Source organism: Apodemus sylvaticus, chromosome 2, assembly GCF_947179515.1.
Source record: "Apodemus sylvaticus chromosome 2, mApoSyl1.1, whole genome shotgun sequence".
Taxonomy (NCBI): Eukaryota; Metazoa; Chordata; class Mammalia; order Rodentia; family Muridae; genus Apodemus; species Apodemus sylvaticus.
Window position 1 is genome coordinate 130,118,297 of NC_067473.1, and position 13,004 is coordinate 130,131,300.

General features: G+C 45.5%; 1 protein-coding gene across 11 annotated transcripts in view; it reads right to left on the reverse strand.

Moving 5' to 3' along the window:
* Nucleotides 1-13,004, reverse strand: part of Foxp1 (forkhead box P1) — a 448,446-nt gene that overhangs the window by 27,592 nt on the left and 407,850 nt on the right. For all 11 annotated transcript variants that reach the window (XM_052174415.1, XM_052174416.1, XM_052174424.1 and 8 more), the window contains 2 exons: nucleotides 11,769-11,856; nucleotides 84-167 (listed from right to left, as the gene is read on the reverse strand). In XM_052174415.1, coding sequence (XP_052030375.1) covers nucleotides 84-167; nucleotides 11,769-11,856 — 172 coding nt within the window. The remainder of the gene's footprint in view (nucleotides 1-83; nucleotides 168-11,768; nucleotides 11,857-13,004) is intronic.

Consider the following 13,004-nt stretch of genomic DNA (forward strand, 5'->3'; position numbering starts at 1 on the left):
CCCAGGAGGTATTCTCTCAGTGCTTGAGGTGGGGGACAGAGAAGGAAAGCCCCCCAGTCGTGCCCCTGGTGGGGCGTACTTACGGGCTGAGGGGCAGCTTTGGGTTCTGTAGACTTCACATGCAGGTGGGTCATCATGGCTTGCAGGCGCTCTTTGTCTTTTGCAAGCTAATGGGAAGAGAAGGCTTTGTTATGTCATTGAAGACAAATGTGTGACTCCTTAGAACACCCCAAACTATGAAAGCCCCAACTAACGACTGCACTACAGCTCATGACAATCATTTTTATTGCTTCATCATCTGAAACCTGTAGGACCCCTGCCAAAGTCTAAGTAACTGGAGGTGTTGATGTGAGATTTCCCAACCCGAGGTGTATTAGACTTTAACTGGCATGTTCTAGACCTGCTGGCACCAAGGAGTCCTGGGGAACATGGACAGCTCAAAGGCAGGCATGAATCATGCCCATTAGCCAAGCTCAGTCAGGACGAGGCCACGGGGAGATGAGCTGCTAGTTCACACTCATAAATTCCTCTGTTGTGGTTGTGGGCAAAGTCATGGATACCTGGATACACTTGTGGAAAGTTAGCTGAGTCGGTCTTGCTGGGAGGAGCAGGGATACCAGAACTGAGGGGTTCCCATTTTTAGGTGGGCAATAAAAACTCAATGTGTTTCAGGTGTTCACTGTCAAGTACCCCGAGAGATGCTTCCTTAATAATCCAAGTATCTTTGCGTCATAAAAAAAGCTATCTTCTGATGTCACAGATATTTCTAACTGAATGGGCAGAACAGACATTCACTGTTCCTTGGGTGCTAGAACCTTTATGCTGGCTTTGGACCAGTCTGATACACATCACAAGGAAGCTGAACCAAGGACCTCCAAAGAGGTCTCTTCGGGAGGTGGTATGGAATATGGCCTCCAAAAAACCAGAGAGAAAAGCTGAGGAAAGAGATGTAGCAGTAAGCGACGATGCAGATATAGAAAGGGGAGGAGTATTTCTACAGACACATCATGTAAATCTTCAAAAGCTTTATAGATAGTGCGTCAAAAACAAAGTTGGGTAAGGAACCTAGTAATATCTTTAATATCTCAGAGTTGACTTTAAATCTTTAGAAAGCTGGGTATTTTTTTTTTTAAAGTCTTAAAATTATGCCCAAATTAAACTCACTTCACATTTTTACCCGAGTTATTTCTGGTGGTGGGGAGGTGAGGAACAGGGGCTCAGGAGAAGGGGAGAGGGCACAGCGGCAGAAGAAAACATGCCTCTGTGTCACCCCTACCGGCTGGCTCACAACAGCCATACCGCATGTGAGGTTTTCTTTCTTTTTATTCCCTTGCTGTTCAGGGAGGAATACATGAGGAGGGAGAAGTAGGGGAAGCTTTACAGTGCGAGCTTTATCTTTCAACAAACAGGAAATGAAAATGATACCATATTAGGATCTACACTGTGCTACTCACCCTCTGTTCCTTGGTGCATTATTGAACTGCCAAACTAAGTCTCTAAATACATAATGCCAAAGGAATTTGGGTTTTCAGAGTGGCGCAGACAAAACAATTAAAGTGTGGGGAATAGCGTTTTTCTACGGTTCTTTTTTTTTTTTTTTAACATTAAGTGCCCTAAAGTGTTTTTGTTTGTTTTGTGTCTTTTTCTTTCTTTCTTTTTTTTTTTTTTGTTAGATACACTAAAAGTAAAATACTCTTCTGCAATGTCGTCTGCTTTATTTTACTTTTTAAGTTTGTTTTGAAACCTATGATGGGGCAGAAAGGAATTAAGTCATGCATCACGCATGCCACTCTTTCTAAAACCATGAAGTAAGTAGACTGCCCAGGCTGAACAACAGAAATTAAAGGGTGAGAGGCGGTACTTACAGGAGAGTCTGCTGAATATTAATTGTGACTTAATTTGGGGGTAAACATCTCCGATGTAGCAATTACAAGGAATAAGTAGTGTGGTAAGAGGAAAAATCTAAAGCCCAAGCACTGGCCGGGCGCAAACCTCTCTGCATCCACCAAGTCTGGCCTTCCAGCAGACAGGACCAAGGACAATGTGGACACAAGGCACACCCACAACCTGAAGTTTACTGACTGAGCTCGGAACACATCCCCCCAAACTCCTCCAAGCGATCAACATTCATTCCCAAGCAGCATTTCCTTCCATAATGTGAGAACACCTAATGTACTCATACCCTTGGTAGTACTCCCTCTTCTCTAATGCTTCCCGCAGTCGGTGGCACACAAGCAGAAGAATGGGCTTCCTTAGAGGGTGCTCTTGAGCAGGGGTGGGGGTCACCGGAATTACCTAGTGTGTATACCAACTCTCTTGAAAGGCAGCAGAGTGGAATCGGATAATGGATACACTCTCCTACTGCGCTGTGTTCAAATTCTGGCCGATACAGAGCACAATCTGCAATCCTTCTGAGCATTTCATTTTTTTTTTCTTCTAAATATGGAATGCTCATCTCTGAACTCGTAGGGTTGTTCTGAACATGAGTTCTGCACAGAGTAAGCTGAGTGCAGCTAATGAATGCTTCATGGAGGTTAAAAATACCTGCTGCAATTTTTTTTTTTAAGGAGGAATTAAATCAGTCTAGTCTACACTGGCTGGGTATATCTTTGGAATCAGGATCCAAACAATGGGGTATAATGGAATCAGCTGTGAGTCTGGGTGAGGAGAGAAGCCCCATCCATGGCTTAAAGAGTAGAACAGGGCAGGGAGCATGGACAGATGGGGTCGAAGGCCAATAGACGGATCTCCAGGCCTCCCTCTGTCCTGGGCAAGTGATTCTCTATTGGATGAGAGTCACACCCTTTTCTATTATCCAAGCCTAAAATTGGGTTTTTCAGAGACACAAAGTTGTGGAAGCTCAGAACTCTTACACTGCTCAAACACCACTCATTAATGCCAAATTATGGTGCTCGGCTCAGTGTCTGTGAAGACAAAACCCAGGGAGATCCACCAGATGCCACATGGCAGAGAGAAGGGAGCAGGGTTTGCGGTTCCTTCACCATCCTCCTTTTAGCTGCTTTTTAAGGGCACCCTAGCAGTTCTTATTAGTGACACATAGGACTCTACTGAAATGAGTGTCTCTACACAAAAGCACTGCAGTTATTAGGGACCGATGAGGAGAAGGGGGAGCCACTTGTCTGCCTGGACAGACATGAAGATCCCTGTGGCTCTGGGTCCACTTGATTTATGTTCTTTAATTGGGGAAACTGAGGCATAGAGGATGAACACTTGTAAGGCCATGAAGCCAAGAAAGGGCAAGAGTAAAACTAGAGACCCGGTTTATAATGCTAGATGTGACATGACCCAGATGGTCTGATTGTCAGACTTCCTTGGGACCTTCCCTGAATTGGGAAAAAAAAAATCTTCTGCATGCCACTCTTCACCATGATTTACGCCACCACTCTGATAAAGGAGTTGGGAATTGGCAGTGATAGCAGGCACCTCACCTGAGGAGCAGGTGGGATTGAGATGTTCCCAAGGAGACCACTGCTAAACTCCCCTGACATTTTGTTTAAACCTGCTAATCAGCCTCTCAAGACAGCAAACAGGAAGCCTGGGTTTGCGTAAGGGCCACGACAGCCCAGGTGAATGCAAGGGAGTCTGGGTAACCCCTTTCTTGCGTGGACTTCACCAGGGACTATCTCACTTCCAAAGCAAGCTTTTATGCACCAGTGACCTAACAGTGTGTGTGTGTGTGATTGTGGCAGGAGGTACCCAGTCACACTGCTCCCTGAGCTGCAAGTGACCAAAGCAAAATGGAACAAGGGCTCACAAGTGAAATCCACACACCCTAAACAGGAGTCTCCCTCCTGAAGGGAGGACCGGAACTCCTCTACTAACCTAGTCAGTAACTGTATCCGGTCCACGGCCATTCACATGCATTCTGAATTCAGCACCAGGACAAACTTGTAAAGATTTCTTGACCATCAACTACTAATGTTCAGAGAATGGGTGACCTGCGCCTCACTTCACCCCAACTCAAGAATTTCCCTACTTTTATTGTGTTCTGTCGCCATCTTAACATTCTTCACATGATGTTACTAAAGACTCTCTTGACATTTAAAGCAGACACACATCCTAATACTCAAGTCATAGTCTTGGAATCCTAATGCTTGCAGACTTGGGCAGGATTTTAAATTATGAAAAATAAGTGTCTCGGTTTTTCAAAGAAGGATGTGCAAGTGAGAAACCCAGACGCTCCCTCTCCCCTTCCCTGGCTCCAGCCTCAAAGCCACAGCCGCAGGAGGTCACCAGTAATGTTAGGCCTTTGCTGTCCCTGACACTTTCTGAGGTTCTGTGGGGCCGCTGCTATGTCCAGAGCATGGCCACAAATGGGGTTAGAAAGGGCCAAAGGGGGACACATTACAGATAATATATTTGCTAAAGTCTAGGAAGCTGGTGTGATTACAAATAGCCCCGCTAATGGTGGGTAATCACACGCAAAGCCCATACTGTAATTAATTTGTGTTAGGATTAATGTCTCCCCCGCTACTGAAACCTGTACAGTCTTCTCTCTGCTGACATTTCCATACGGCTTACAGTTCCCAGTGTGGACAAGTTACCAAAGTTCCCACCCGCTCCAGAGTCGCTGGGCAGGGTCCCTTGGGAGGGAGCTCTCCTGAAGACAGTCAAGGAACATAAATAGAGCATCATGGAGCAAATGTTAACTCTAGTAACTGGCTGCTCGGTGGGTAAGCTCAGAGCCATTGGGAAGGAAGGGACGTGAGACAATACTGCAGGCAGCACCGTCAATAAGATGGCAACCAGTTCGGGATGAGGAGCTGGGCGTTTTCTGCCATTCACCCCTTGCCAGAAACAGATTAACGCAATGTTCTAAGCCAGTGGGCTCTAAATTCTGGGTAGCGACCCCTTTGCATAGCAGATATTTACACAGTAATTCAAAACAGTAGCAAAATTACAGCTATGAGGTGACAACAAAAAATAACTTTATAGTTGAGGGTCGACAAAAGTGTGAGAACGTGTATTCGATGGCTGCAGCACTGGGAAGGTGGAGAACCACTGCACTGAGCAATCTCAGTATCCTTGGCTTGTGGGCGGGGAGTGAGCGCGGTAGCCTTGACTCTCAGACGCCAGTGATGGCTAAGATCCCCACAGACAGAATGCTACCCTTGGAAAACCATGGAAAAGCATTACAATGAACATGCCCAGTAGACAAAACCCACAGACTGATTTCCATTTCTTACTTGAAAATAAACAAGAATAAGGTTTATTCTTGTGGGCAAGAGTTCTTAATGTGTGAATGTGTGTGTGTGTGTGTGTGTGTGTGTGTGTGAGATGAACTGTGGGTACAGAGCCTCAGGAACAGGGGCTTACATGTGAGAAAGCCAAGAGCCAGCCAAGAGATGTCCAGCTCCTCTCTGAGCTACATACCAGCAGGACATAGTACAGTGTCTCCCATATTATCAGACTGATGAGCTTGTCCCATCTTTTAAACTGGAAATCCTAGGTTTGAGGAGAACCTAGGAGGGCAGACTAGGATGGCTGGTCGCTCTGGTGTTGATCATCAGCTAGACTGGTGTTGATCATCAGCTAACTAATTTTTAAAAAGAACTATATTCTTAGGCTCTCTGTCTCCTCTATATAAGCTGGGCACATTCTCAGGCGGTTGTCTTGACCCGGAACCTCCTTGCTAACAGCCTCTGCCATTTTCCTGGTACATGGGCACCTAAAAGCGCCTGCTGTAGTATTGGAGGCATGCTAGCTTTCCTTCCCTACTGTTACACAGCAGGGGCCCTGCTCACTTCCATCCAGTACTTCAGTATAGTTAGCACACGGGAAGTACTGACAGCCGCAGGGAACCTATTACTGACACACTCTTCTATGCCTACCCTTTTAAACAGAATCCTCCTTTTCTTCCTGTTTGCATTGTGCGTGTGCATGTGTGTGTGCGTGTGCATGTGTGTGTGTGTGGGGATAGAACCAAGACTCAATACCTGTGAATCTAACGGTGCACTGACTGAACTGCATCGCCAGCCCCAGTTGCTTTCACTATCAACTTAAGGGATGTGAGGGCTAGGAGAAGTCTGCCCAGGAACATATCCCCATGGCACATGATGAAAATATACCATCTCCAGACATTTTTTTTTAATTCAGAAGATATAAGCTACTGAAGAGGATGAGAAGTGGCCGAGTCTTCTGATCAAAATAGTCTACATGCTCAAGATATACCCACACCCCTCTCGTCTTCCTAGGCCAACACTATGGGACTTCCTTTGTGCCTGTGATTTCCAGCATTTCCTTCTGCAAAGGTGGAATTACGTCCTGTGAACATCTTTTGGGTGTGTATGTCTGTTATCTCATCCACAGCTTAATGGTTGAATAAACTGATATGAATGTCACCAGCTGGGTTCACCCGGTTAAAATAATATGAATGGGCACACTCAGTTCACACCAGGTAGCCAGTGGGTGGCAAAGCCTCCAGGAGGCCTTCTGTGATTCTTGAATCTCCTGACTCTCCTATGCTACATAAGCTAGCCCTACTTCTAACACGTTCCTAGTTCCTGCACCAGGTCCCTTGGTCCTGGCAGGGGCAGGGTGGAGGGAAAGCTGTTTATTTCACCACCCATATTAAGACCATAGTTTCAACCCTGGCCATTCCATCTCACGTTTTTATATATCATTTTGGAAAATTCCATCCAAAGAGAACGATGGGACAATAAAGAATGCTACCATGTGACCTGAACAAAAAGGCCCTGACCCAAATGACTTCTGGGGTCCATGTTGTCTTGCTATGACATGTCTATATTCGCTCAGACAGCCTCCTAGGGTTCCTAAGTGTAGCTGGGGTTGACCCTTCTCTACTCCATTGGTAAGACATTCTAACTGGCTTTGAGACAGCGAAACAAGGAAAGAAATGTTGAAAAGTCACAGAACATCAGCTCCAAGATATTTTGACTCTCTTCTCTCCTCTCTATAAGGCCAGTTCAAGGGCATACTGGGATAGAACTGACCAACCCTTTTCTTCACTGCTAAGAAAACATTCATTATAGATTCAAAGATGCTCACCTCCCTTGCTTAGTAATTGATATGTTGACAGATATATGGGCTTTGATTCCAGTCATATTTTACTTCCATGGATATAGGGAAACTCTCATGTCCAGTACTGGTAAGAGAGTCTCTAAAGCTTTTGCATTTGATTGGAGTGGAGAATGGCGGTAACGGCCTGAGGAGGGAAACATCTGCAGCCATTCTCTCTCTAGGCTAACAGAGGTTCATTTCTTTAGAGAGCTGCAAGTGATGGAGCAGAGACCCAAGGACCCTGTTCTGGGTGACGATCCGGACCCAGCGTACTGTTTGGTACACAGGACAGCACTCAAGTAGCCTCTGCCAGCTTCAGTTCCTTGGATTTGACTCATCTGCCTAGTCGTATATAGTCTTCATTATCTTCTGGCTTAGATAGGAACTGTCATGCATGTGCCAGTGTGAGCACAGGCTAAGATCCAGTCTGAGCCCACGTAAAACAGGGGCAAACGAGTGGCCTCTTCCTCTCCTAACACAAAGCAGGTGAGTGAGGCAGCAGGCTACAGAAATACAGCATCACTTTTTTTTGAACTGTTTGACCCATTCATTAACTGTCCTCTGCCACAGTGCCACAAATATTTCTCAAGTTTGCACCTTAATAACTAGCAATTTTACAATTAACTTTGAGAAACTAAGACAATCAAGAATTCCCTGGACTGGGAAAGAATGCCTTAAGTGAAAAGAAGCAATTCCTTGGACCAGTGCTGTGCAGGGGATCTCTTCTACATTAAGTGCTGCCCCGGCCTGTGGTTAAGAGTAGGAGATCATGTGTGCAGGGAACAGCAACAGAGAGGCTCTCTGCATCCAAGTCAGCCTCCCCCAAGTAGTCTCCAGGTCCCTGCTGCCGACTGCTCTGGTTTTACTGCTTTGGTTTTATGGGTACTGTGATCTGTACATTAGAGCGGACATGCTCAGGCTGACTGTGGTGAGGCAGGCTTGCAATCCCAATACTGGAGAGGTTGAGGCAGTCAGGCTGCAGCGAGTTCAAAGCCAGCTCAGACTATGTAGCGAATGATAACTCGTCCCTTGAATCAAAAACGGGGAAAAATAATAGTGCATTTACAATCCAGAAATATGAATTGCCAAAATAAAAATAAACAAAAAAAAAATTATGGAAATCCTGAAATGTATCCAAGCGGCTAGCAGACAAGGGCTCCAGCTTTAAGCACATTTGGTCTGTGTCCCCAAAGCTCCTCAAGTTGCTAGGCTCGAGATCTAAACTCTCTTTCATCTAGTCCGCAGGAGGGCTGTGAACTCTCATGGAAAACTCAAGCTGGGAGTGCAGCTCACTGGTAGAACAGCTGACGAGCTGACGAGCCTCAATCTCCAGCCACACAGAAACAAGTCAGACTAGGAACTAGTCACGTTCTGACTGTCTGATCGAACAATAACCATGCTAGTTCTGGCTGGTCCTTTCCTAGCACTGGAACACTCCTTTGAGTAAATTTCTGCTGCTATGAAGAACCCAGGTCAACCAGCTAGTTAATGGCAGTCCTGCTTGTTATCGATGAGGTAGTTTGTTGTTGTTTGTTTGTTTGTTTTTTGAGACAGGGTATTGCTACCTACCCCTGGCTAGCCTGGAACTCTACGTACACCAGGCTGGCTTTGAACTCCCCAAGATCCAGCTGCTTTGGCCTCCTGAGTGCAGGTATTAAGGTTATGCACCACCAGCCCAGCTCACCCATGAATCTGGAAGATTTATTTATTTTATTTATAATTTATGGGTATGAGTGTGTGGTGTGTGAGTTTATGTACACCGTGTACATGCAGGTGCCTGTAAGACTAGAGGAACGTGTCAGATGCCCTGCAACTGGAGTTCCAGACAGTTATGAGCCGTCACGTGGATACTGGGAATCTCTGTCCTTTGCAAGAGCCATTACGAGCTCTTAACTGCTGAGCGGTTGTCTAGCTTCCCACTTGTCATCTATTTTATAGTTCAATTTTCCTTGTAGACTATAAGAAACAGGAGGGCCGCTTTACCCACTTCTAACCATTACCATCCTTCACAGAGCCTCCGAAGAGGGCTGCACTCTGTGTGGAGATGAATAATCAAGCCAGTATCCCTCAATCAAAGGTGAGCAAGCACTTGTCTTACCAAGCTGCTGGGACAGTGCCCTAGGCCGATGTGGAACGGAAGGTTTTACATGTGATGGCTGAGGAGGCACATGGAGGGGTAGGCAGAACTAAACAGCCAGGAACCCCAGGGGGTGGAGGGGGGGGACGAGTGACTAATAGAAGGACATTTCTCATCCCCTGACCAGAGGTTGTTTGACAAACTTCTATAATGGCCATGTAGTAAATGTTGTCAGCTTTGTAGCCTATCGGGCTTCTGGTACAGTTGCCAGGTTCTATCTCCATGGAGTATGAACAATTGTGTGTTATCAGTGAATGGGCTTTTGTCTATCTGTGTCTCAGTATAACACAATGGAGAAGCAATAACATGTGATTTTCACCTCTCATGGAAGGCCTCTCTCCCCTGACCATTTAAGCACCTCTCTTAGTCTGTGAGGTCATGCTTGATGTCCACAGTGTGCTAACTCCTATGAAGCATCATGCACCCCTTATATCAACACTCCTAAGTCAAGAAGAAATGGGACCTGAGGACCATCCTGTCTACCATGTCTCTTCTCCCGGAAAGCAACCCTCAGTCAAAACGAGGTGATGTCCCAGGTCATACAACCTGGCTAACTTCCAGCCAGATCAGCTCTGCCTCTACCACCCATTGAAAAGCCTGCCTTTGGTTTGATCAGGGCTGAAGGCTGTAATCTCAGAGCACATGAAACCTGCCAAGAGTCCAGTGCTCCTCTTACCCATTTCGAGTCCTATGCCACACCCACCCAAAATCATCAAAGCTGCTGCCAGGGTCTAACAGCGGACTGATGGGCTGGCTCACTCCACCCATTCTCCCACTCATCTCTATGAATAGTGTGTAGTAACTGATAAGGTATATTCCTAGTTCCCTAATAACTAACAGTGGTCCAAGATCAACCATGCAGATGGGAAGACCTACCTGGGCAAACTGTGACAACTCCAACAACTTATTTATGCCTGTCACAGGAATTTAATCTCATAGCATATCAAACAATCTAGAGACATACATCATTTTTAAAATGCCACCACCAATAAACACATAGGCATTCAAGCCATAAGGTATCTATTCAGTGCAATCCATGTTTGCAAAGTCTGATTTTTAAATAGATGTGGGTAATGGGTTAATCCTACCTGTTTCTTCTCTGCAGATGGGCTCAAGTTAAATGTGCTTCTGAAAACTGGTTTGGTGGCAGGTTCTAAGCTTGTACAAACATTTCACTATTTTCGTTATGTTTATATTTACTGTCTGAGTGGAAAATATTAAACAAGCTCAAGAAAATAACTCGTGAGAAAAAGTATTCTACCAGTATTGTAGTTTCTCATAGACAGCTTTTTTTTTTTTTTTTAAAGAAAATCCTTTCTGTCCTCAAAAGTCACAACAAAAAGTTTAAGTGTGCTTGGGCTGATTTTTCTCTGCAACTATTTGAAGCTGTAAATGACTTAACTCAGTAAAACTCCAAATGTAATTATCTTCTGTACTTAGCCTAGGGCTCTCCATATATCTAGGCATTGCTGTCTTGCATACAAAATAGGGTTTTCCATGGCTGGTACCAATACAATGCACAGCATTGTTTTAATTTCCCCTCACCGGCTAACCTCTTGCCTACAGTGGACCAGCTGAGGGAAGATGCGTCCCGAGTCATCAACCACTCAAAAGCCTTCTGGAACTCGGTTGCATAAATGGGGTTTGCGGGGGTCAGGCTTTTGCAACTGTACATTTTCATAATCTCCATTTCTGACCCAATTTTTACTTTCAGAAACTAATTTTCGATTAATTACACCAAAAGGGGGGGATTACTGTTAAAATATGGAGGTGCATCCACAAGTTCTACCTACACAAGCCCAACACACATTTAAAACGTCCCCAGCTCCCTCAAAGGGAAACCGCACAAGTTTATTCTCCAGTCATTAAATACATTCAATGTTGCCCAGAGCATTTCCCAAAACCATGCTGCAGATACAGCAGACATAGATACACCATATGTATCATATATTAATATATATGTTTATGTGCTTGAAATATATAGTGAACCCAATTACTCTCAGGGATAGAAGAGAGAAATGGGACCAATGCCAAACAGGGACTGAACGTTCACAGGGCTCCCACAGGGCTCGGGAACACAGGTGTCTATGTGTTCACCCGCTCATCCTGACCTCACACACACGCGTTCCCTCAGGCTTGCTCCCCTTGGCTCTACTTCAATATCATTAACAACTTCTGGGACGCACAGCGACAACAGATGACCAGAAAGTGGGGTGGACAGGAGATGGCGGAGAAAGCAAGTGAGAGGAGGAGCAAGAGGGAAAAAGAGATGAGGAGACGGAGCCATGGAGGGAGAGAGGAAAGAAGGAAGAGGAGACAGGAGGGAGGGAAGGAGGAAAGGCTCAGGGTGGCAACTCACACGATGCCACTTGGAGCCTAGAGAGGTGTGACTGCCAGTCCCATAGAGTGCACTGAGGCTGAGCGCCCCCAGATAATAATTAAAATACAGGATACAATAATAAGATCAGACGGACAACAGGCTGTGGGGTTTCCATGGAAGAATGAGCACACAGGAAGTCATCACAGAACGCTGTGGAGATGGGGGAGCTGAGGGATACTGGAGTAATATTAGAAATAAACGTGGCTTTACCTGTAGCTCTAACTGCTGTACAACCTGCATTTGTACTCTACATTGAGCTGTGCTTCTATCGTCCAGCGCATGCTCACTGTTGAGATGTCTGCAACAATACATAGAAAACTGGTAAGTGAAACGGAGAAACAAACAAACAAACAAAACAAAAACAAAAAACCCGAGAAATACAAGTTACCAGAATGCTTGCACGTGAGCTGCGGGTCTCGCTGTGGGGGGACACCCGTGCAGGAGTGGGTGGCTGGGCCTCGCTCACCCCTCCCACCTGTTCATACCACCCTCATCCCACAGAGCTGGACACATGGTTATCAACACAGGGAAACGCTGTGCCGGGTATCTGGAGGCAGCCATGGACTCATAAATTTGAAAGTAGCGATTAAGTCAGGGCAGTGTTTCAAGATCATGTCAGTGGGTGGATCCAAGGCCTTCTGGGTGCTTCAGACTTTTGTAAGGGTCTGGACAGAATCGTTTGGCTGCGAGAACACTGGTTTTTCAGAACAGATGCAATATCCTCACATTGACGGATGTGTCATGTTTGTGTGAGAAGAGATGGTCAAAGAGTGAAAAGCCAGAGCAGACACGTGAAACCGGAACCCACATGTGCAGATTCTGTACCAGGCAGGGAAACACACATGGTAACTCAGGGCAACGCTGCCCAGTGCCCTGATTGTCAAGGGTTTCACTCTCTGGGCCATGATGATTCTGGCCCCATACTGAGTATGCCTGTCTTGTGGTCCCTTCAGTATTTATTAGACTTTCTAACAGGGAAAAGGCTAACACAGTGAAATTTCAATCAGTTCTAACATATGCAGAACTCTGGTAATCAGAGGGCTGAATCACTGCCTAAAATCTCAAAAATAAAAATTCATGGACCCGAGTTACTCAATACTTTCTCATTAGTGATGGAGAGAGAGAGAGAGAGAGAGAGAGAGAGAGAGAGAGAGAGAGAGAGAGAGAGAGAGAGAGAGAGAGAGAGAATGAGAGAGAATAAAAATGAATGTGCCTTAAAATCTACTAGTAGAACTCAAGAAATTTAGGACAAAATAACTTTGGATTTAAGATTTTTTTTAATAATACTTTGATAACAGCAGTAAGAGATTTTGCTATTCCCCCCAAAATACTGAGTTCAAGTGTCTAGCTTGTGACTTAAGGGGATGAGAGGCCAAGCCCCCCTTGCTGTCAGGGGACATCCCTTACTCAGGGACATTTGCAAGGCAGTTACAATCGTGTTCTAAA